Genomic DNA, 25,637 nt, shown 5'->3' with positions numbered 1-25,637 from the left:
TGTAACTTAAGGTTCTGGAAACCATAGCAGGTCCTGTGGGCTCCGATTTGGAAATGACGTCACAGAGTCTGTAGAGTCGAGTTGAGCTCCAGTGCGAGCCGCTGGGATCTCATGGCTGCCCCACACGGTGCCAGCCGCTGGGATCTCATAGCTGCCCCACACGGTGCCAGCCTCTGGGATCTCATGGCTGCCCCACACGGTGCCAGCCGCTGGGATCTCATGGCTGCCCCACACGGTGCCAGCCTCTGGGATCTCTTGGCTGCCCCACACGGTGCCAGCTCTTGGCACACTGGCTGATCCACAGTGTTCCAGCAGATGCTCCTTGAACAATCACCCTTCCAGGCTGCAAGTTCAGACTCCCTGTCAAGTTAGAAAAAGACTCACAGAGCCCCATTATCAGCTTTGGTGGGCAGACACACATTCTCTGTGAATTGTTAACCAGCTCCGCAATCCTGGTGGTGTGGTGGGAGAGGCAAGCTCTATCAGTTTGTTTTGGGGACAGAAAGAGCTTGGTGGAATTGGTCTGGTGCCTTTGAGGTGCAGGTGTGAGGCTGACAGTGTAGGAGGTGCAGCCAGAGAAAATACGGGCAGAAGGAAGGCTGGACAGAAATCCCTGTCCTTGTGGGATCCAGCTTCCTACTCCTTTTGTGCTAGGGTCACAGGTAAAGAACCCAGGGTCCTTGGGCAGACCATAAAAGTTTGAGAAGTCAAATTTCTGGACACGGTATGCAATTCAATGACAGAATACATGTCCAACATATTTAATACTCAGAAGTGAAGGTGAAGGAAGAGGGAGAAAATAAGGAGGGAGAAGGAAAGAGAGAGGAAAGACAAGAAGAAGGAGGAGAAAAAGGAGAAAGAGAAGGAGAAGAAGGAGAAGGAGGAGAAGGAGAAGGAGGAGAGGAGAAGTAGTAGTAATAAATATAATAAATTATATTTTATTTAAACAGTTTAAATTTCCCAAATCTTGCATGGAAATAGTTTAAAAGAAAACAAGATTTACTTGCAGCAATGAAATAGCAAGCCATTGGACTCAATTGGGTTCACAAGGTGGTTCTTGGTCAACATGCACTTGTATCTGCGTTAGGTGCTGGGTAAGAGGTGAAGCAATAGAGCAAACCAGAGGCTTCATACTGCACCAAGACACAGGCAGGCATCGTCTTGGGTAAGAAATGTGAAGAATACTTGTGAAGAAAATGCCCTTTTCCCCCCTAAAGTGAAACTTAGCATCATAAACCCAGGGAGAAAATGATGCAGGCATAAGAAAGTTCCCGAGCCGGTAACTCTCCACAGTAATAACAACAAAAATAGGATGGTGTAAGTGTTTAGCGCAGATCTTTCCTTCCCCTTTCATCTAACGATTTCAAAGGTGTTGTTAGCAGCCTCTCCTGTGTTCATCCTCCGGGACTAAAGCTGACTCTTCCGTGCTTCTTTGAAAGAAAAAAAAAAAACTGGCACAATCATACCCACATGTCATGGACAGAAGGTTCTGGAGACAGCCCTTGTTCACACCACGTGAGAAGCATCCAGTGGTAAATTTAAGGGTCCAGGTAATTCATCCAGTAAAGGAAGGAACTCAGAAAAAAAAATCAAAACACTGCCCACGAATTGCAGACCCCTCAGGAGGAAGGTGTGTGTTTGTTTCCTGGAAGTGGGAAGCTATTTTTAATGCACCTTTGAAAACTAGGGATGGGGCACGCGGCCGGTCCATCTCTGAACTGTGGAATTAGCCTGGGTTAGTGACAGACATGCTACTGGGATAGGAAAGGTTAAAGTGAATGGGATAAGTGTGGAAAGAATAGGACAAAGAAGAAAACCTCCAGGTTCCTGCCTTGGAGGCGTTGTGAAGAGGGGCACACAGGAGAAGGTCTACAGGGATTCAAAGAGGTGCAGCATCCCAGCCGATTTGTACCCGGAAGTGACCACCTCCAATGTGACTCTGTTTAGACATGGTCTTTAAGGAGGTAACTATGATAAAATGAGGTCCTGGGGGTAGGAGCCTAACCTGGTAAAGATGGGAGTCCTTGGAAGAGAGAGAGAGAGAGAGAGAGAGAGAGAGAGAGAGAGAGAGAGAGAGAGACTAGAGATCTCTCTACACTCTTTCAACCAGAGAAGAAGCAGCCAGACCCAACCGACACCTTAATTTTGGACTTGGAACCTTCAGAACTATGAGAAAATTATTTTTTTTGTCATTGAAGCCACCCAAGTCTTGAGGCAGTGACTGAAGTGTGAGTGTGTGTGAAGGCAGCTAAAGCAAGCTAATACAGTGGGAGCGACAGTTAATTCACTTATTGATGAAGGCCCACGACGGACTGAAAGCAAGTCGTGACTTGTAGTTGACAGAGCTAGGACCTGACAGGGGTGGGGACAGAAACTGTGAGTCTCTGTGCTAGATAAACATGCAGATAGAACATATACACGCCACAGATAGTTTCTGTGGCTCTCGACACCCAGGGGCCTGCCCATTAATACGAGGCAACTCTTAACACACGTGTGAGGGTCTCCGTCCTGGAATCCATCGTTCTCACTGGGATCCCCTGCAAAGCTTAGATAAGCTCCCAGTCTGGACAACAACCACTCCCACCGGGCTTCCTGGGGAAAGGCACTCTGGGTGAGCAGATTCTGCAATCTCTACATGCGATTTTAGCCCACAGCCAGACCCAAAAGCTACTGTAGTAGAGGAGAGGCCCAGGGAGATTAAAAGAAGTAAATAGGACCCAGAGGCACGGCTCAGCATGTAAGTGTGCTGCGCTGAGCCTGAGGCCTGCACGGTGGAGAGAGAGAACTGACCCTACACGCCGTTCTTTTGACCTTCATGTATATAGCATGCATGCACATGACCTACTCTCTAAATTAATTAATTAAAACGATTTCTAGAAGAACAAAGACTGGATGGAAGAAATGGCTCAGTGGTTAGGAACACTGGCTGTCCTTCCAGAGCAGCCTAGTGCAATTCTTAGACCCACATCCCCATCTGGGACTCCAGTTCCAGCTTAGCCCACGCCCTCTCCTGGCCTCTGTAGGTACTAGGCACTCACATGGTACACAGAACAACCCACACATAAGTGATAAAAAATAATAAACATTTTAAAACAAATCATTAAATCGAAGAACACGGAGGAGAAAGGAATTTCCCAATGAGAAAGGAAACTGGTATTTTAGGGCTGGGCCAAGTCAGGTTTGTGCATTCTGCCAGCCTCCCCCACACTGGCTGAGCCATGAAAGTGGCATGAAAGATTCCTTGCCACTGTGCTGATTTGCCAGCTTAAGGAGGTACCAGGCTTTGTGCCCTTGACCCTCACCCCATCGTCTCTCCTTTGCTGATTCATTCTTTGGGGTGCTGTCTTAGTCCAGTTACACAACAAAAGATGACTTCTAAGGAAAGAAGTGTATTTTGGTTCATAATTCTGGAAGCCGAGAAACCTGTAAATGTCGTGACAGCAGTGGACGTCTTCAATTCATAACAGAAGGCAGAAGGGTGAGCAGGTTAGTGCAGAAGGGACATGCGCGCGCTCGCACACACACACACACACACACACACACACCACATAAATAATACGCACATGACACACACACACTACAAACACTACACACCACACCACACATAATACACACATACACACACCATACTACACACAATACACACACACCATGCATACACTATACACACACACATATCATACTACACACAATACACATACACCATGCATACAGTACACACACACATATCATACTACACACAACACACACACACAATGCATACAGTACACACACACACACACACACACACACACGGTGGCATCACTTTGTAGCATGTCAATCTCGCAGTGACCAATCCAGTCCCTTGAGAAAGGCATTGCTGTTTCACAGTGCCGGAGAGCAAACGCAGGCTCTTTGTGTTCTAGGTTAGCACTTACTATTGACCTACAACCCCAGACCACATGTTGGTTAGTTCCTCTGGATGATCAAGTCATCAAGGCCCCACCTTCCAACACCATTGCAACAATCAAATATCTGCAAGGGGCACACAGGACATTCACATCAGAGCAGCTGTGTGCGTCCACTTTCCCTTGGCCTGTGGTGCTCAGGCGTGAGGTGGGGAGCCAGCAGCAGTCTCTGGGAGCTTGAACCCTCTTGTCCCACTTGGGACTGGCTCCATCCAGCATGGGGGAAATGCCCAGCATTTCCAGCTTCCATCAGTCTCCTGGGTCATTTGGAGGCAAGTCAAATGTCAGAATCAGCTGGGACTTGTTCAAGTAGGTGGACTTTCTAGTATTGTTTTCTTTGGAAACCGTTATCACGTGTGTTCCAGCCAGAGCTCAACCCGGGCCTCATTCCTCATGTCCCATCCATCTTGTTTCTGCAACACGGTGTCTCACTGGCCAGGAGTTCACAGGGTAGGATTGTCTTCCTATACAGTGCGGACTCATGTCGGGGAAAGCCTACAGAGGATACTGGGTGATTAAACCAGGGCTAAATCCTGGAGAGGTTAAACTTGGAGTTAAGGAAACGGGGATGTTTTGCCAGGGGAAGAGAAGCATTGCAGTGGTGTTGAAAACCAGGGCTTAGGCAGTCTTGGCCCCAACCCTGCCTGCTTCCCTTAAATGATTGACAGGTCACATTGGTTCAGCATGTGGGTCTTCTAAGGAACAGCTTTCATAATTTTTATTCGATTTTTCCAGGGGATTCACAGTCCCGAGGTGGTTAGTTACCATCGCTGGAGAGGAAATTGCTTTCTGGTTTGATAAATTATATTAGCTTTGGAAGCAGTGTTTCTTGTGGTGGGGTCAGACTGGTATTAAAATTTCCTGTACAGAGGGTGGCACACACATCCCTAGGCCACATTCCTGACCTCTGGAGCTGACACCTCGGAGCCTGAATTTTTAAACAAGTTCTCCAGGTGGATGGGAGATTCCAATGCAGCCGTAGGCTCCAGATCTAAAACCCTGCAAACTCGAGGACTGAGAGGCAGCTCAGTTGATAGAGTACTTGCCTCGCAAGCAAAGAGAACACGAGTTCAAGTCCCAGAACCCACATGAGAAAGACAGATGTGGTGCACCCAGCTTCATAGCTAATTTGAGCCGTGAGGAGGTAGGGACTTGTGGACACCTGGGATGCCCTGGGCCAACCCAGCCTATTCTGAATTCCTGGCCAGGTCAGTGAGACACCCTGCTTTTTTAAAAAGAAGTAGACAAGACCCAAAAAATTACATCCTAGTCTGACCTCTGGCTTGAACACACACACACACACACACACACACACACACACACACACACACACACAGAGAGAGAGAGAGAGAGAGAGAGAGAGAGAGAGACTATGAATTTAGAACACATGTTAGTCACCAAAACATGGTGCTAAGGTCTATAAGGCCTAAAAAGACATTGCTATCAATCACCTAAATGCCACCAAACTGGGACTGATGCCACAGCAAGCTCATTCCTGAACCTTGCTCTGTGATCATCCCTTAAAGCTCTCCTTGGTATGTCACCATATGGCTGCAGAAGGGGCCTGGCTTGCATATTCTCTTCAAACCCTGGTAGTTCAGAATGGCTTCCCAGGATGGGAGCAGGGCAGCCCACCCGAGAGCCTCTAAGGTACTCAGAAATAGGATAACTAGAAGGAAACCCAAGAAAAAGCTGTAATGAGCACACCAGCCCACCTAATCTCCTCCTCCTCCTCCTCCTCCTCCTCCTCCTCCTCCTCCTCCTCCTCCTCCTCCTCCTCCTCCTCCTCCCTCTTTTTCTGCTACTTCTCCCCCTCCCCGTCCCCCTGAATGTGTCCCCTTCCTACCTGCTCTACCACTTGCTTGGCAGATGGTACCAAAATCCGTCACCACAGCTCATTTTTCTCAAACAGAATCTCACCGAGCAGGCCATTTGTAAAGGAAAGAGGTTTATTTCTTACAGTTCTTAGAGCTGAGAAATTTTAGATCAAAGGAAAGGTCAAAATCTAGCAAGAGCCTTTTTGCTGGTAGAGATGAGGCAGAGGCCTGAAGCGGCACAGGGTGTCTGATGCAAGACAGAAGAACTGTGCCAGAGAGCCGCTTTTATGACAAAGCCACTCCCTCCATTACCCATTAAGCCATTAATCCCTGAGTGAATTAATCGTCCATGAGAGCCTAGTCCTGGCCACTCAGTCCTCTCCTGAAGGTCTCACCTCTCAAGTGCCATTACCATAGCACACTGGGGATTAAGTCTCTAGCACATAAAATTTGGAAGACACACTCAAACCACGGCATCCACTGATGACACGTTTTGATTTCTGAATGTTTAAATATTTAATATTTAATATTTAAAACTTAAATAGTAAACTCTATGGGTTTGAATCTGTGGAAATACACTGAAATAAAGATTTGTTTTCTGGAAAAATAGAAAAAGAATCAAAAGAAACTGGCCAGGAGAATTGTTCAGAAAGTGTGCTCTGGAGTTGGACTATCTAGGGGCGTATGGGAGGGGTTATTTAAGCCCTCCAGATTTCCACTCATGTGTAACATAAAAACCAGCTTCAAAGGTACTTGTAAGACAGAAGAGTTTTCCAAGTCCAGATCCTCAGCAAACACTCCCTAAATGTAACCCAGAAACATGCATGCATGCACACACACACACACACACACACACACACACACACACACACACACACACTTACCTAGGTTAGATTTCTATGGTTTCTACATCTTCATTTTGTTCTTATAGCTAGAAAAATATCATAAAGCCACAGTCTTGTTTTGTACTTTTTTTAACTTCAGGAAGGAGCACAGAGAGAAATGATAGCAAAGTGGACGCCATCAATATTAGACGAGTGGTTTTATTTGGAGAAGTCACCTGTGGTCCTGGAATGTTTCAGTCAGAGGACAGACTGTAGAAAGAGTAACCACAAAGAGTTAGCAATCTTCTACCCACAGTAGCACTGCCCTAATGTTGCACATCTGGATATGGCCTCCTGGATGGAGAGGGAGAACTACAAGGCCTCTCCCTAAAGCAGCCCTCCCTGAAGCTCAAAGGCCCAGCATCAGGTTAAAGAAATGGAACGAACTCATTCCAGGGCTTCTTTAAATATTCAGATAAACCCATGTGCCCCTAACAGTTAAATTAAGCTTCTCTTAGAAAAAGTAAGTCAATTAGTTCAAAATGTGGGTTAGAGCTTCTGGGTATTTAAGAGGTTTTTTTTTTTTCTTCTTCTTCTTCTTTTTCCTTTTCCGTTTTTTTCCTTTTTAGTTCATTAGAAACACAGCCACAGGGCAGGTATATACTGACTCCTCCTCATATCCTGTGAGGATCCACCAAATACCTTGATATATCTGGATCTTCAAATGCTGGTCCTTAACCTCTCTCTGGGCTTGGAATGTATCATTGGCATCAAGCTCCTTTGCTTGATATCCTGTCTTCACTTTCATTATCGATAATCGCCACAAGGTGCCTAACAAGGCTGCTAAGAAAGCCTGTCTCCTTCCTCATGTAGCAATCCTTTGTGAACTTTTGTCCATAAAGGCAGGTCTCTGAGACATTGTGAACTATCATTGTGGAACACACTTTGAACGTGAACTGCAGAAGTCATTAGTCCTCATGGCCTAGACACAAAATAAACCATGCAGAAACAAACCAAGATTTGCTCAAGAATCTGGCCTTCTGGCAGTGGTTTCTTGGCCATCATCCCTGAACATTGCCCTGACTTGTGAAGTGGTCACCTAAGTGCTTTCTTTAGAGACTGTCCTACTTGGTGATGGCAAAAAACAATTGTATCAACATCTGGAGACAAAGTATCGTCTTTCGTTTTTGTTGTTCACTTTGTTTTGATCTCACTAGTTCAATAAACTGTTTGAATATAGCAAATAGCTTTAGAAATATTTTATATACTAAAACCATTGTAAACAAATCTATCACTCAGAAACACTTATTACAAGGACATTAACAAACATTATTTCTTCTTCACTTTAGTTAGCATTGTGATGAAATGGAAATATATATTATGTAATAAATATATGTAATATATGTATATATAATAGCAGTACTGATGGGTGCTTCCGTGGAATGTTTAAAGACGCATGGCTAGAACATAAGGAAATGACTCTTCTTGCTAATTAGGCTTGACTGTCTTCACATTTGAATTCTTTATTGGCCAAGTGACATTTTGTCAGGGTATTGTAACTCAGGGAGACAGCGTGTTTTCCAATTCTGCAAATCCATGAATTGCTTATGGAAAAACGCATTCCTCTTGAGTGTTACTCATTTTAAAAAGGCCCAGGAAACCAGTAAGTAACTCTTAGCTGGAAAGGTCTAGAATTGCTGGTAGCAATCAGAATCTAAACATTCTACTCCTGTCCATCACTGTTAAGTTTACTGTGACCTGTTTTTCTGGCATAGCATCAAAACCAAAACTATGCAATGCTCCTCCTTGCCCCCAAAGATGCACACAGAAAAGCCAAGAACTTGAGTAGAACTTTTTGCAGGTTAGTCTGGTTGAGTTGGGTGAGCATTTCTTTTGTCTCCAGATGTTTCATTCTTAGTTCTTCCTAAACACCAATGGGGCTTTACTTCCAATACATTAGGAAAATAGAACCACTGTGTGACAAAGGTCATCAGACCTTGTCTTTGACCATTTCTGCAATACTCAAAGCCCAGGGCCTCACCCTCACAGCATGTCTTGCCAAAATCCCCAAGTCACATGCAGTGCAGAAACTTGAGTGTCAGGGAATCACTTCCTTAAGAGTGAGAGTGGGGTGTGTGTGTGTGTGTGTGTGTGTGTGTGTGTGTGTGTGCCTATGTCTATGTCTGTGTTAATTCTTTGATTTCTTAGTGACTGTCTATGGTAAAGAAGTTTGCTCATGGGCTATGGGCTATGGAGCCAGCTTACCTATCGTGGAGAGGTGTGGAAGACCTGGGCCATGTGTTTTAACTTGTTAACACTTATTTTAAGTGTTTGTTCAATGCTGGAAGCCAGATTGAGGGCCAATTGCCTGCTACACTAGTGTTCTTTCACTAACTGCATACCACAGCCTACAGCATAACCTTTTAAACACATTGACCTTGGTTTTCTCAAAATATGGGAAATATTGGAGTTTTAACAGCTAAGAGCTAATGGTCCAGCCGAGTGTGGTTCAGTACATCTGTCACTCCAGCACTTGAGAGGAGGCTGAGGCAGGGAGATCTTGAGTTTGGGACCAACCTGAGCTACATCATGAAGTGTTTGTCTCTAAAAATCACAATCAAGTCAAACAAAAAACAAAAATCAGATCCAATGGTTAAATGTTTTCTAATGTTTCGGATACCATGTTAAATGCTTAAAAATAGCAACTTATTTAATTTCAAAATAAACAATGTCCCAGAACATAGAATAAAGAAAAGATTGAGACTTTTATACAGAGTCACTTGATATAACCCAGACAACCAGGGTTCGGAAGGGAAGCCCTAAGCAGCCCTGTTCCACAGCATACAGATACAGTCAGCTACACACAAGTATTTGTGCATTCATTGAATATTTTCTACATGCCAGCCACCTTGCTAAAATATTTGGGGGAAATCAATGGGGTTACAGTCATGGACATCCTTTCAGAGTTTTTTTCTCTTCCACTTTAAGAGTTCAAATTTCATTTGAGTTCAGAAAACGTTACTCGAGATGATCCTGTATTGAACACAACAAAATAAATAGTGAAATTGGAAGGAAAAAAAAGACCTCAAAATAGCTTCGATTTGAATTCATATTTAGCCTCAAAAGCACTTTATGAATCTTTAAGTAATCAAACCAGGAGAGAGCATGGTTTTCCCTTTTTTGATTTGTTTCTTTAAAGTGATTAACTAAATGCTTTTTCTGGCCTCTGCCCAAGAGCCTACAAAATCCTGTGGGCTTACCAATGCAAATCCTCTCCAACTCACCTCTCATAGTAGTACACAGACACCACCATCCCCTAGGTCTGCCTTTAGGGTGTTCACAGTAACTCATTAACCCCAGTGGGTGGGGAGGAAGTGGTCCCTTCCTCTATTGCAGCAATAACTGTCTACAAAGTGTTCCACTAGAGAAAAAAAAATGACGATAGTCACATCCATCCCAAACAGTCGAGAGCTCTCTTTAACTTCCAGGGACCGGTGTTGTCTAATCAGTATTTTGTCTGGCTTATGAATGGCAGAATATCGTTCATGTTCTTTTAGGTTTTTTTTCAAGTTATAAATTCCTGATAAGTTTGGGATTTAACTAATTACAAGCCCTGTTTGCTTGTTTGTTCATTTATTGATAATAAATGTTTAGAAAGCTGGACCCGCCCTGGGCAGCCTTCTGAGACATTTAAGTGTATTGGGTTGGTAGAGAAAGCAAGGCAGTCCTGTACAAAGTTCTTAACAGATGAGCCCCAGAAAACTGGTAGTGTTGTCTGAAGGTTTTGATGGCTTTCAAAGAGGTTGCCTAGTGGTTTTCTTTAAAGGGTATCCTAATTGATATTGGCAACAAAACTGTGACAATCTGAATAGGAATTCAGGGCATATAAAGCAGGGATGTGGGTGTGTAGGATTTCCTCCTCAAACAACGGTAGTCTCTACTTTCTGAGATGGGGAAACACAGAGACCTAGGTGGTACTTTCTAATGATGTTGACAGAGCATCTTGTGGAAGTTGCAAACCTCTCCAGGTGGCTCGCATGGCTTGTGATGAAAACTCTGACAGTCCGATGGTTACAGCAAAAGTTCCACATTGAGCTGGTTTGTTTTTGTAATAAAGAAGCCACAGCTCTTGCACAGTTGTGAGTGGGGAGCTGAGTAAATTTCAGGATGTGAAGTCAAGTGGGGGACTTAGAAACCAGATAGACTGACAAGTAATATTGCATCAACAAATAAAAGAGCATTTTTAGCAATCATTTTTTTTTCGATTTCAAACTGAGTATATTGAACCATGGGGTGTTTTTAAGAGATGATTTAATGATCGTAGAACTGAACTCTTTTCTGAGTTCAACTGTAATTTTATGCTATTGGTTTTTTAAAAATTAAGCAACCTTTCCCTGTTTCTTTCTCTCATTTAGTGGGAGCAGTGGGGAAAGGATGCATATTTAATATTTCTCGTTGTGTTTGCTTTGTTTTGTTTCTGGCGGTTCTGCTCAGTTGGTTAGTAACCTGAAGAAGTCTTTTTCAATGTATGATGAAGTAGTCTTTTAAGTATACATTTTTGGTAGCTGGTCAGAAGCTGGTGCAAGAACAACAATTCTGGAAACATCAGGTCAAAGCATACTTTTCAAGGTGTTTCTTTCGTCCCTAGTTTAAATTCGGGTCCAGCCGGTTATTCGGAAAATTGTCAAGGCAGCTCCTGAAACTGCTGTTTCTCCAAGTCCGTTAAAAAGCGATTCAAGCCTGGGTGGCATTTCCCCCTCCCCACCTCTGCTATCCCCCACCCCAATCGCCTGGCTTTTGCCAGTAGGGACTTGCCCTGGGGGGTATTTTGTCCTGGGAACACAAAACTATTTTCTTTTCTGGAAATACGTTGACGTCAACTGGAAGCTGTTTTTGGTTGCTTTGTTTCCCGGAGCGTCCAACCCAGCACACTGCCTCCGGCAAACTGCAAGCAATTGGAAGCAGCTCCCCTAGAGGGGAGGGGAGCCGGTGTCTGCGTGGGAGCGAGTTGGGGGAGTGTTGTACTCGCTATGCTGCAAAAGTGGGGAGAACTGGAGAGCGACTCTCTCCTGGACCCAAGCGTGGAACTTGACCCTCTAGTCGAAGTCCGGGACACAGCTTGGAGCCAGGGCACACCCCGGGTTCATAGCGCTTCTAGAAGTCAAGGTTACTGGTAGTTAAGTGACTTGCCAGAGCCCAACAGAGTTCTCAGCACTGCAGCGATTCTCCAAAATCTGGCACCATCACGGGACGAAATTCAGGCACTCCGGAAGTGGCACTGTGGGCTGAGCTTTGAGCCATGTGTGTCCACTTAGCTGCCCACTGCTCCAAGCTCCGAGAATCTAGAATATTTCTTTACATATATCCAGGGCTGAGACGGAGAACAAAATGCTTTGACAAATCTGACAGTCTCCCTAGTAGCACCTAGGGAAGAATTCTCCAGAAGTATAAACCTCCAAGATCCTCGTCTGCTCGGACAGTTGTAATAAGAGGGCGCATGTGGGCGTGTGTGTGTGTGTGTGTGTGTGTGTGTGTGTGTGTGTGTGTGTGTGTAGTTTCCCAAAGGAGCTGGAGGGAACCTGTGAGACTGGGACTTGTTACAACTTGTTTTACACCTGGCATGTCTTCCTGACGCTGTGGTGTCCAGGGCTGAGGAAGCTCTTGGAGAGCGACGAAAGATGGCCACAGAAAAGCCACTTAGCCGGCCACTTGGCCCAGACTTAGCCTTTCTTTTTTCTTATTTAACATTCCTTGTAAATTACAATTTGATGGATGGTTTCTATTGTGGCACAAAATGATAAACGCCCTGGGAGGGGACGGGGAGAAGGACAGGCGACAGGGAAGGAGGGAACAAATAGTTGAGGCAGGACTCCCCACAGCTGAATTGAGACATAGAGGCAAATTCCAATGACGCACGCGGGGACCTAGCGAGGTTGCCTCCCGGGAGGCATGGCCCGGCACTTGGACGCACTGCTGCGATCTGGCTTCATCGGTTCTTAATGGCCTTGGGTCTCAGGCCTGGCTGGCAAGCCAGTGGACACTCGCTGGAGAAAGTTAGGATGACCGCCCCGGTTACTGCCACCAACAAATAGAATAGTAAAGTCTTGGTGTCGCGCTAGGGCGCTACCCCCAGGGCCGGGAGTGGGGCTGGTGATGACGCGAGGACGTGCCCAGAGCCTGGGCGCGCCAGGGGCGGAAGTTGGCTGGAAGTGGGACAGTACCTCCTATGGGAAAGCGGGACCCGGCGAGCTCTCTGGCAGTCTTTCCAGTTTCCGAGGTGCTCGCCCCCACGCGCCGGAGGCAGCACAGCCCGGAGGGCGAAAGCAAGGCAGTTGGCAAAACGAGAGCGCGCTAGAGATCCTAATTGCTAGAATTGTGGCGAGAGCGGGGGCGATCCAAACCCAAGTTCACTTTTTCCACCCGCCCGCTCTCGCTTATCCTTTAGGGATCCGCACTGCTTTAGCGCCAACCTGGACACTCCTCGCCCCGGAGTGTTGTGTTATTTTGCTCTAGGGCAGGGAGGAGCGGTCCAAGTGGGTGGCAAGTGGGTCCCTGGGGTCCCGGAAAACTGCTCTTCCCACATCTCCCCTCCCACCAACCCCTCCCAGTCTTTCTTTCTTGCACTTTCGCGGGGCTGGCTAGACCGGCGCGGGCTTGCCCCAGACCTTTGGGGAGCGCCCCAGGTCTTTAATGACAGCTTAAAAGTGGCAGTTGGAAAAGTCTAAACAGATGAGGCTGACGTGGGGCGTGTTTTGCTCCTTAGCAAGAGTCGGGATGGGAGCTGAGAGCCGCGCTGCTGGCCCCAGGCCCCCGCTCCTCGCCGCCAGCAAGTAGGTGGGGGAGCCGCTGCTGCCGCCAGCCCCATCCCGCTCCCAAGCCTCGCCCGCTGCGCCCTGGCCGCGGGCGCACAGAGGGTGCAGGGCCTCCCCGAGCCTCCTCCACCCAGCTCATTAACCTGCCTGCTCCGGGCGGTCCCGGACACCGGCTCCTCGCAGCAGCACCCGCGGCTGGCTCACTGCAGCAGCCTCCCGGATCCCCCGGCTTCGGGGGGCAATGAGGGGGCGGTGGAAGGGGCACTGCTCCTCCGGCATTACCTAGTGAAGCGACACCGCCCCGCCCTCCCGCCGACCCTCCCTCGCGCCCGCCCGGGCCCGCGGGCCCGCTCCGCCAGAGGGTAAGTTGGGAGTGTTTCGCCCCCCACCGACAGCTCTCCCTCCCCTCCCTACTTTTTCCCCAAAGTTTTCCTAGAAGTGGGGATCGGGCTAAAGAAGGAAGAAGGTCCGGCTGGCCTCCCTCTTTTACCGGCTCCTGGCCACAATTATCCCCCGCTTCCCCTCCCTGGCATCCCCTCGCCCCTCCCGTGAGGCGCTCCGGAATGACAATTGGAGCGCGGCTCCTTTAAGAGCCCGGCTTTGCCTCCCGGTAGCTGAAGGTCATTAAACACAAAAGCTCTCAGCGCTGCGGTCCAATATAGCGCATGCGCCCTGCCCGAGGACTGGCAGGGAGACGGCAATATGGCGAGAATGCCTGGCAGCGGGGACTGTAACACCAGCGCGGGCGGCAGCGCCGCCGCTGGGGCCGAGAACAATGGGGAGCGGGGCGAGGGCGAGCGCGGGGCCGGGGGCCGCGGTCGCCGCTACGGCCGCCCGCATTACTGCAGCGCGGGCGAGGAGGAGGAGGAAGAGGAGGAGGAGGACGAGATCCAGGAGGTGCAGATAACGGGGGACGAGGAGGAGGACGGAGGTGGGGGGCTGGAGGAGGACGAGGAGGAGGAGGAAGAGGAGGAGATGGGGATGGACTGGGAAGAGCCCCTGGAGCCAGAGGACTCGGCCGGGGAGGAGCTGGAGCCCGAGCCGGTCCATATGATCCATATGGACCAGAGCGCCGCGCTGGAGCCCGAGGCGCCGCCACGACTGCTGGCGCCCCGGGCCCGCGCGGGGCCGCCCGGGGACAGCGCGGAGCTGGACCCCGACGTGCTGCAGCGCCCCGAGCGGGCCCGGCTGAGCGAGAACACCCGGCTGGCCACCCGCTACGCCGTGCGCATCTTCCGGGAGTACCTGAGCGAAAAGGCTCAGAGCCCAGACTTCGAGACCATGGACAAGGGGGCGCTGTGCCGCGTGCTGCGCTCCTTCTATGCCGAGGCCCGTTCTAAGAGCGGCCAGCTCTACAGCAAGTCCTCGCTCATCAGCATCCGCAGCTCCCTCAACCGCTACCTCAACGAGCCCCCTTACTGTCGCACGCTCGACCTCACCAAGGACCCCGAGCTGCGCAGCGCCAACCTGACGCTGGCCGCAGTCATCCGCAAGCTCGAGGAGCAGGGCGCGGGGCCCGTGGTGCAGAAGCAAGCCATCACGCGCGCCGACCTGCGCAAGCTCTACACCTCCAGCGTCTTCAGCACCAACACGCCCTTTGGACTGCTCAACAAGGTCTGGTTCGAGACGTGCATGTACTTTTGCACGCGAGGCCGCGAGAACCAGCGCGAGCTGGAGGAGGACTCCTTCGGGCTGGCCATGGACGAGGACGGTCGCAAGTTCGTCTACTTCAAGTCGCTCGGGCCTTACCACAAGTCGCGTTCCTCGTCCTGGAGTAAGAAGCGAGCGGAGAGCAGCGACGAAGAGAACTTGCCTCGCATGTACGAGACAGGCACTGAGTTCTGTCCCTACGCCAGCTTTGTCAAGTACCTGTCTAAGCGCAATCCCCTCTGTAAGGCGTTCTTCCAGCGGCCCCGGGACCACTGCAGCGAGGGCGATGTGACATGGTACGAGAACAAAGCCATAGGCAAGAACTTGCTGGGCACCAGGATGCAGATGCTCTCCAAGGCAGCCAAGCTGTCCAAGACCTACACTAACCACTGCATCGGCGCGGTGTCCATCGCCACGCTCAACAGCATCGCGGGCATCGGGACCAAGCTAGGCTCCCCAGCCCCGCAGGGCTGCTACACCGACTCTCTGAACGGGTCAGCTCGTCACCACTCCCACCATGCCCCCACCCATCCTTCCCACCACCACCGCCCCCAGCCGTCCTCGCTGGGTAGCACTTATATCCTCCCCAAAGACAGCCAGGTCGGGCCCGACGTGAAGTCCGAGGCTGCGCCCAAGCGCGCGCTGTACGAGTCAGTGTTCGGGTCCGGGGAAATCTGCGGCCCTTCTTCCCCCAAAAGACTTTGTATCCGTCCCTCCTCGGAACCTGTGGATGCGGTGGTAGTGGTTTCCGTGAAACACGACCCCCTGCCTCTTCTTCCAGAAGTCAATGGGCACCGAAGCACCAATTCTCCCACCATAGTTTCACCTGCTATTGTTTCCCCCACCCAGGTAACCAAAACGACGTCTATGCATGAAATATTTGTCTGGTACCAGTTCGAGACTAACTTTTGCGCTCCTGTAGATCAGGATTGGGGGTAGGATTTTTTAAAAGTAGTTGTTACACTGCACGGTGATTTGATACTGTCCCTAGAAATACGTTTCCTCTTCATGCTTTGGGGGACAGGGACTTTACACCTAACCTTTAAAAGATGCCAAGGATCCCTAGCTTCCAAGTCGCTGCAGCCAAGTAAAGCTAGAAACCTCGAAGTTCTCAGAACAAAAGGTTTAAGCTCGCTCTTGGAATGTCTCCCTGGATGCCTGAGTTTTATAAGGCAAGGACTGCCAGGGCGCTGAATAGAGGTAGTTACCTAAAACACTAGAATGAAGTTACTTTTCAAATGCTCCATTACATACTCGCCATAACTTCTGAAGATACGAAAAACGCTTCTGAATTATTAAAAAAAGAAAACATGCCAGTGCCACTTCCTGTAGATTGCTTCTTTTTTTTTTTTTAAGAAAAGGGGCGGAGACTGCAGCGGCCTGCTGTAGAGTACCAATTTATTCTAACATGCAGCCCCGTCGTAATTCGACCTTTGGGGTATCATTCCTATTAGTGTTAACATTATTCAGATTGGAAAGTGATGTCTGAGCTAGGGACAGGATACACAGGAGTGTCCCTGGGCTCTAGTCCGGTTGAAACTTGCTATCTTGGGCCCAAACAAGGAAGAGGAGGGAGGCATTACCCCCAAAGTAGGTCTAGAGCCAGACGAGTAAAATGTGGGCAGTCAGCTCACCGGTCCTGGCTTAGATATTGTCACTCAATCGGTGACAGTACTGACTACACAGAGACTGGGCCTGAGTGTTAGAAACTTTCCCTTGTTCCTGTCCCCAAGGAACCTGTTCATCAGCACTGTCAAGGTTATCCTGCTGTCCTGGATGCTTCTCCAGAGGGAGCCAGAGGAGGTCTCTTGTGCCCCCATTCTGGTGGCAGGCGCCTCGGGGAGTGTATTACTACCTTGACCTCCCCTACTATCAGTAGAAATAGAAGTTCTGTCCCAAGTCTGGAACTCATCACTACCTCTGTGCTTTTTCTCCAAAGTGGAAATTCCAGTTCTGACCGCTTACCAGCTAATGGGCATGCCTCAAGGCTGCCAGGAAGGCTGGAAATGACAGTCTAAGCAGCACTGGCCTCTAAGCCACGGCCTGTGGGCTGTGTCCCTGTGTCCTGTGCTGCCCTCTGTGTGGTTCATTCTATCAGGGGTAGTTTAAAAGTGTTTTAAGGGTAGAGAAGCAAGTTGGGGGTTTGCTTTTTTTTGGAAAGCAAAACAGAAATGTTCACATTCTTCTAATAAATACCCTCAAAGTGCCCTGAGTTAGAGTGGGACCTGATTATAAAGCCGGAGGAGGAATATATAATTTCTCCTCCCTCCTCCTCCTCCTCCTCTTCCATCTCTTCCTCCTCCTCCTCCTCCTCCTCCTCCTCCTCCTCTTCCTCCTCCTCCTCTTCTTCCTCCTCCTCCTCTTCTGGCTTTTGTTTTCCAAGAGTGCCCTCCTTCCCTGGGTTTCACTTATTCTTGTGGGCTAAATCAGGCTATACAACTTCATGCTGACACTTATTATTCTCAAGTCCTTGTCAGGCAACTCCCAAGTTAAATGTAGACCTAAGTGTATTTTGCATAAATGATTATTAACTGTGGTTGTCCAACAAGGTTTTAGCTGTAAAGCTCTTTTAGTTAAAACTCCGGGGGGCTGGGGATTTAGCTCAGTGGTAGAGCGCTTACCTAGGAAGCGCAAGGCCCTGGGTTCGGTCCCCAGCTCCAAAAAAAAAAAAAAAAAAAAAAAAAACTCCGAAGAACAGGGGTTCTGTTTGCACTTTGGGGAGGGGGGGGTCTCTACAGATCATGTCCAGGGCTCTGTGAACATCAGACAGGTGTTGTATTGTTGAACTCCATCCCAGCCCTATTTGCGTGTATTTAATGGTCACATTTTCAGTTAGAATCGAGTAGGAAGCATTTCTTTTTAAAGAAACTAGCAGTAAGAGAACTTTAAACTGCTGGCTTCATCAGCACTCACTGGAGAGGAATCAGCATGAACCGGATGTTGGCTTTAGGGAGAAGGATGGTACTGAACTTTTACCTTTGGCGTGTATTAAAATCCCTATCTTTGTAGATTAATGACTGGTGAGGTTAGTGGTCAGTTGAGATGTAAAGTATCTGTTCTCCTCACTCTTCTCAGTCCTCTGGAGAGGCCTGGTGGACTATGAGCTCCAGCCATATTTTTCTTAATTATAAACATGGCACCTTAACCTTAATATTGCCACTGGTGGCCATGCTGGTACAGACTTCCTAAGGTCAGGCACTGGTGCTGATGTCTCCTCTAACATCGTGAGTTCCCCAGGAGATGAAGAGTTGCTAACGGAGACTAAACTCACAGTATAGTCCCTTCTTATGCTCGAGAGACACATGCCCAAGACCATCCCTCACACATAGCATTGAACCGCGGATATCTCCTGTTCCCTCCTCCCAACATACGCACCTGTCATTAAGTTTGACTTATATATCAGGCACAATAAGAGATGGGCAATAGCATCCTTTGATAAAAATAGAACGAGTGCAATGTCCTACAAGGAAACTTATCTAATGCTTATGACTTGTTTATTTCTGGAATTTTCCATTTAATATTTTAGACCATAGTTGACCACGACGGAAAGGAGAACTATGGGTAAAGGATAAATAATCTCTTTCTGTTCTTCTCTTTTTAAATTCCTGAGGGTGTTAACAAGTGTCTACCTATGGGAATGGTAGAAATGAATACACTCAAGAATAAATAGGAGTATGGAATTTAGGAGTTTTCCTCCAGTGCATCTGCCTTTGGGAGGGGTGATGGTAGTTCTAACTGACCAACTCTAATTATCTTCAGTGATGTTAGCAGTCAGAAGTGCTTTATGTTCCTTTCTCCCCTACAGAATTGTCAGGAAGATCAAAGTTCTGGTAGCAATTGCATATTCCATTGTATCTTGTTGTTTGTTTATGAGTTTACTTCAGTTCTGGGGGCTGAACCCAGTACTTTGCATATGTTAAAGACTTAACATGCTATATGCTCTATTTTAAAAGTCGGACACCATCAAGTATGGTGGGACACATTGTGAGCCCATTGTGGAAAGGTTGAGGCCAGAAGGTTTTGTATTTGAGGCTAGCCTGGACTCTAGAGTGCAACCCTACCTCAAAAGTAAAGTTTAAAAAATATTAAATAGGGAAAAATAGGCCTAGTACTATATCCTACCTACATTTTTATAACTATTCTCTTTGCACGAAAATACAGCATTTCACCCACCTAGGTAGATGGTAGAAGTTTGTAGTTTGCTGTCTTGGGATTGAAAATAGTCTCCAGTATGCTCAACTGTATCTCAGCCCTGTAATCAAATTCTTTGTCACTCAAAGGTATTCATAAATTTACATTCTAGTTGCCCTACTTTTTTGTTAATGTTTTTACAGATGATTTATCCCCCTCGGTGAGGAATAAAAATGAGTAAGTTAGTTCACTGTAAAGCATACTTGAGGCTGAAGATGTAGCCCAGTGATTTAGCTTAGACTATGTGTACACAAAGTTAGAGGCAACACCTCCCTCCTACACCCTATCAACTTCAGGAGCACTTGCAGACTTGTGACCAAGATGTCTGGTTACACTTATTGGCCCTAGCCATGATTCATTCTGGAGATACTTTTAAGGAATTCTGGAAAGTAGGAAGTCTAGCAGCATAATGGTTCAGGTGGAGTAAGTGCCCTCTTTCTGTGAGACCTGCCTCACTGTTGTTCTTGAGGTTGGTCCTTACAGTATACAAGCTAGACTCAGGAACAGCCACCTAGACACGAGCTCCACCAGGAGCAGCTGTGACAGCACGCAGCTCTTTAATTTACCTTCTGGAAGAAGCTAGACGTGAACATCCCTGTTGCTTTTAGGGGGTTGCAGTGGTGTTAGAGGATGTTGTGCCGTGTAGCCCAAACTGGCCTAGAACTGCAGGTCCTGCAGCCTTTGCCTCCTAGTGCTGTGATTATAGGTGTGCCCTACAGTGCCCGGCCCTGGAGGCCAGGTTCACGTCCACATGCCATGGGGCGGAAGAAGCTGCCGTGTGCTCCATACGTGTTTGTTGGAAGGAAGTGAGCTTTAAATGCAGTACTGAAATCATCTCTGAGGTCGGATTATGGTCTCTGCGGAAGATCAGGTGGGAGAATGTGTGCGGTGTTAGGGGCATCAGAAGAAACAGGACTCTGAGATGGTTACTTGGGAACGTGAAGCCTATCTTCCTTGTTAAAGATGGGTGCTTTCCTGTTTTCTTAGTTTTGGTTTTGGCTACATTCCTCTTCCGACAGGAAGATGTTTGCTCTTTTAGGGAAACGTCTCCACGTCTTGTGCGTATGTTTTCAGTTTATCATTCGCACTCAGGAAGTAGTAGCCGCACGCTGACTAACTCAGCCTTGTGCCAGGAATTAATAAATTGATCAATTTTCTACTTGGCAAGTAATCTCGCTGGCAAGATTTCAGCCTCATTTCATGTTAAAATCAGATCAAAATAAGAAAGTTAAAAGCTGTTTTCTGGAGGGGGGAGGGGGGAGCTATAAGGGCCTGATGTAGCTCAGGCTAGCCCTCTACTCCTAAGCCTCTTTTTTTCTATCTCCTGGGTGTTATGGCTACAGGTATTAGCCATTGTACCTGACTGATACTCTCAATGTTTTGAGGCTGCTGTCGGAGGAAAGTGATCTGGGTTTGTATTTTCCTTTATGGAGTCTTACATGTTACTATCAGTACTAAGGGATACATTATTATTGTTGTTGTTGTTGTTGTTACTATCAGTACTAAGGGATACATTATTATTGTTGGTGGTGGTGGTGGTGGTGGTGGTGGTGGTGGTGGTGGTGGTGGTGGTGGTTCTCATTACTTTGGTGAAGTAGGGTCTCGCTGTGTTACATAAAGAGTATTCTTGAACTGCTGATCCTCCCGAGTTGGAATTACACCACTACAGCAGGTTTACGCGGTGCTAGGGATGGAATCCAAGGCTCCATGCACTTGCACCCTCCTGAGCTATGCCTCTGGCCTGAGAAACTCCTTTTCGGAACTCCCACTTAGACTGGAGATGACTTGGGGTTCTTGAGGCAGCCTTGGCCAGTGAGAAAGCCCACTCCAGCTCGGAAGTTCTTGGGCTATCTTTTTGGTGCCTTTTCAAAAGCACCAGTGTTGAAGTGGCTGGGTAACTGTCCGCCCCACAGGTTCTAGGAGCAAGCACGTAAACTAGCATTCTGGCTCTGAGCCAGACCTGTAGCTGGAAGCTGTGTGACCTCTCTCCATTCATGGTTCACTGGATAGGTAATGGTTAAAAGACTCCTTGAGAGTACGTTCTATGTAAGGGATGGTGTAATTGACTTTACTATTTCAGAAGGAATGTAGGAATATTGATCTTAATAAATTAAAGTGAAAAACAAACAAAAAAACCCCCCAAAAACGCAATTTTAGAACTTGAAACTTAGAAGGGGCCCACCACCATATGTGCGTGCGTGCGTGCGTGCGTGCGTGCGTGCGTGCGTGCGAGAGAGAGAGAGAGAGAGACAGAGACAGAGACAGAGACAGTGTGTGTGTGTGTGTGTGTGTGTGTGTGTGTGTGAGGGTGTGTGTAATTATGTGTGTCAGTTTCTGTCAGTGTTTGTGTGTATGTGTCAGGGTGTGTCTGCACGTGTATATGTCAATGCGTGTGTGTGTGTGTGTGAATGTGTGTGTCTGTGTGTCAGTGTCTGTGCATGCATGTATATATGTACATTTATGTGTGTGAATGTGTGAGTGTATGTGTATATATGTATATATGTGTATATGTATGTGTGTGTATATGTGCATGTGAGTATATGAGTGTGTTTGTGTGTCTAGGACAAAGGTTGACTTTGTCTTCTTTTTTTGCTTTCCGCCTTAATTTTGAAGTCGGGTCTCTCACTGAAGCTGGAGTCACTGATTTGTCTAGCTGGCCGGCCAGTGACAGCAGAGATCCTCTTGTGCTGATGTTGTAGACACACCTGTCCCTGGCCTGGCTTTTCCATGGCTCTGTGCTCAGAGCCTCTCGCTCATGGCAGACACTTCAGCGAGCCATCCCTGCAGCCTGAGGTGGCCCAGTTTTATGTAACACTTTTATGTTCCATGATGCTGAATTCAGTTCAGCCCTAATTGAGTGTCTTGCTGTGTGCTACAAAGAGAACAGGGTCTAGACCCTCCCCTCTGTATGGAGTTGCAGGAGGTGGGGAGTCAAGGCAGCTCTCTGTGTAGTCACAATCACAGTGGGAACAGACAGACTCTTCCAGCCTGACCTCTGGAACATCTTTTGGTTTTTCGTGCTTATAGCTCTCTCTTAGCTTCCTCTTTCCCACCTTCCAGAGAGGACAGGCTGCATCGGATGGAATGGTTTCTGTGTGGTCTGTAAATAAAATGAACGGTAATGAATGCCCTGTGAGATGCCTCAATACAGCCAAGCCTGTGACTGAGCCTGAATACAGGCAGGAGCTACTCATGCCCGGTGACTGTAGACTGAGCAAGGATCTTGCTACAGAGAGCCATAGGAGGCCAGACTCCATGAGAGTCTTTTAAAGTCTTCAGTAATTCTGGTCCCTCTGATCCACACTTTGTCAAGCTGCCTTTTCAATCCAAGAGATACTCATTTGTATTTAACAGTGAATTTGGTAACAGTTCTTCTTACATCATGGCTTAAATTTTGCTCATGTCTTAGATAAGTCTTTTTTTTTTCTTTAGTTATAGAAGTAGGAGCTGTTGTACAGCACTGAGAAACCAGAGAATGGGAGCCTTTATGAACCCCACGAGCTGCTTGCTTATAGGCTCTTCTGTGCTTGCCCAGGGCTTTCCACAGAGTTAGTCCCAGGAAATCTTTCCTGGAGACCCTCTACATTCTGAGGTTGGTAATTTAAGCTCCTGCCATTTGCCAGGTAGTGATATTAGTTGGTTTTTAATCCCCCCTCCCCCCCTCCCGTGCCCTCCCCTGGCCATCCATCCACCCCACCCCACCCCACCCCCCGCACCCCAGGCATTGGCAGAGGGAGGACAGTGTCAGTCTCCAATGGTGAACACTCTAGAGACACCCCAAGAACTGAGAGCACTGCAGTGATCTTGAAAGAGAAAAGGGGGTACAGGCTAGAAGAGTGGCTTCATTCCTCCTGCCCGGCCCCTCCCCCTCCCCTGGAATAGGAAGCAGAGACCATCCTGTTGGAAAAACCCCTTCGCAGGGCACTCCCCCCACCTAACATTGCTGCCTTCCCATGGCTGACAGTGAACCCTGGAAGACTTGTTTTGATTGGGTCTGAGAGGAGGGGGCAAGAATGTGCCACAGGAAGGGGCTGACAGATTTAAGATAGCGTGTGGGGGCAGGCCCCCAGAGAGACGAGGGGCTGGGCAAAGGATGTAGGGGCCTGACCTAGGGTATCACTTCCGTCATGAGGCATTCAGTTACCAAATTAAGATGCCAGGGCATTGAGAAGCTTGTAACTGCCAGTTTCTAGTTTTACTTCATGCCTGTAGCCAAAGTTAATCCAGTTACCTCAGCGTCTTCTGCACAGTTCCCATTTGGAGTGGTCCACTCTGTACCCAGGTAGGAGGCTACATTAAAATGTGTATAGTATATTTATAAACTTAACTTATTAAACATTTAAAATCTTGTAATACGTTAAAGTCTTATATTACCTGTAGATTTGTCTCTTATTCTTTTATAAAAATGATCATAATCTTTACACACATAGACACAAATTTAATTGTTATGTATGTGTGAGTGTGAGGCAGACAGACAGACAGACAGACAGACAGACAGACAGACAGACATAGGGTTTCACTATGTATTATTGCAAGCTGGCCTGAAACTCCTTGCTGTGTAGCCTGAAGTAGCCTCAAATTTGTGTCTATCCTCCTGTCTCAGCCTCCGGAGTGCTGGTTATAGGTGTGTAACACCACACCCAACCTCGAATTTGATATTTTAAAAGAACGATCTCTCATTGCGTTATAGTCTGTGAGGTAATTACTCAGGGCAAGCGCCATGACCAGGACTAATTCTAATACCCTGATTGTTCCTGTTCCTCAATCAGCTCTGCCTCCAACTCGATGGGTGTCACTTTGTCCTAGGCATGTGAACCATTTCCATGTTCCCAGCTGTCATGGGTCATGGAGTAGACTGGCCAACCAGATCGAGGCAGGAGGGGGAGCAGAAGTGCTGGGTTCTTGTTTCACTGGGCTGTGGGCTGCAGAGAGGAAAGGGCTCATTCATTGCCCTGTCCTGGTATGCACACTCATGGCCTCTCAGGGAGCAGTGAGCGATAACCAGGGCTCACTGGAGCCTTTCAAGGGTGCCATCGACCTGAACCAGTATATCATTCAGGTGCTTGTTGGAAAGGCAGTGTATTGGATGAACTTTGGGGGTGGGAGTGACAATGTAAAACTCAGGGGAGAAAGACTTACTGTGGCCCATGGTTTCAGTCCATGGTCTCCATAGTCTGTGGTGAGGTGCATGTCATGAGAATAATTGCTTACCTCACAGCAGCTGGGAAGCAGAGAAAACAGATAGGAAGGGGCTGCCCCAAGGCCATTTTCCCAGTGACTTCCTTCTAGCTCAGCCCTATCTCCTGAAGCCCTATGGGAGGGATGGGGACAGTCTCTCATCTGAGTCTCACAGAGCTATGACCCTTCTTTACAAGCTACTGCAAAGACAAGGCTAGTAGAGGTTGACTAACTTATTTGATGACTAATCTGGGATTCGAACTCATGGATTTAAATATATGATCTATTGGTGCCAAATTTCTTACCAACTTTTCAAATAAAATAGTCTGAAAGTGAAGGCAACGGAGCATCAAATCACACCCCACCCTTAAGGGCTTTCACTGACAGCTCGTTTTTACACTACACTAAAAAACAGCACACACAAACGTAGGGAGTACAAATATTGTTTCCTGTGGTTGGTGAGCTCATAAGGCCCCGTGGAACCTCAGCCTTCGCTGAATCTGGGGACTGGAACAAACTCATGAGAAACAAAATCATGGAAGAGGACCAGCCAACCCCCGGAGTTAGACCCCTCAATCAGCTCTGCCTGCAACTGGCTGGGTGTCACCTCCCTCCTTAGGTAAATGGGATGTCCATCGGTGTTAAATTAGTTACTGTTTGAAAAGTTCTTAATTAGGTTAGGGATGTGGCTCCGTTGGTCGAATGCTTGCTTAGCATGTATGAAGCCCTAGGTTCAATCCCAAGCACAAAATCGACCAGGTATTGTTGATGGCACATGCTTTATAAACCCGGTGCTTGGGAGATGGAGGTAAGACCAGGGTTCAAGGTCACCCTCAGCTACATAGTGAGTTCAAGGCCAGTCCAGGTATGTGAGATACTGTTTCAAAACCAGAAGGAAACACCAAAAAGGGGGACGGAAAAGAAAGGAGGAAAGACCGTTGGTCTCCTGACAAATGATGAATTTTGTTGCAGCCTGTAGGTTCTGGTCCTCTCTGACCTCTGTTCTACAGTTACCTCGCAGAGCCTGATTCCCAAACTCCTAAGGAGGAATTCCTTCTGAAACTTCTGCGCTCACTCTGCTGGCCTTTCCTACTTCTCTTTATGGGAACGCAGGGCTTATTCAGGCTGAAGGGAGCTGGAGAACCCACAGGTGATTTTCCTGCTGTCCAAACTCCAATGATTCAGCAGCAGGGGTTCAGACAAAAATCAACAGCTTTT

General features: G+C 47.8%; 1 protein-coding gene across 4 annotated transcripts in view; it reads left to right on the top strand.

Moving 5' to 3' along the window:
- Nucleotides 1-25,637, top strand: part of Kctd1 (potassium channel tetramerization domain containing 1) — a 194,153-nt gene that overhangs the window by 84,559 nt on the left and 83,957 nt on the right. Inside the window, exon 1 of one of the 4 annotated variants that reach the window (XM_087592587.1) lies at nt 13,541-13,762. The exons of 2 other annotated variants lie outside the window; for them this stretch is intronic. Coding sequence is in view for 1 of the 2 variants with exons in the window: in NM_001100516.1 (NP_001093986.1) it covers nt 14,103-15,899 (1,797 nt within the window). In the remaining variant the exon portion in view is untranslated. 4 annotated transcript variants of the gene reach the window in all.

This window comes from Rattus norvegicus, chromosome 18, assembly GCF_021556685.1.
Source record: "Rattus norvegicus strain SHRSP/BbbUtx chromosome 18, alternate assembly SHRSP_T2T, whole genome shotgun sequence".
Taxonomy (NCBI): Eukaryota; Metazoa; Chordata; class Mammalia; order Rodentia; family Muridae; genus Rattus; species Rattus norvegicus.
Note: the sequence above shows the minus strand (reverse complement) of the source record. Positions and strands in the feature narration are given on the sequence as shown.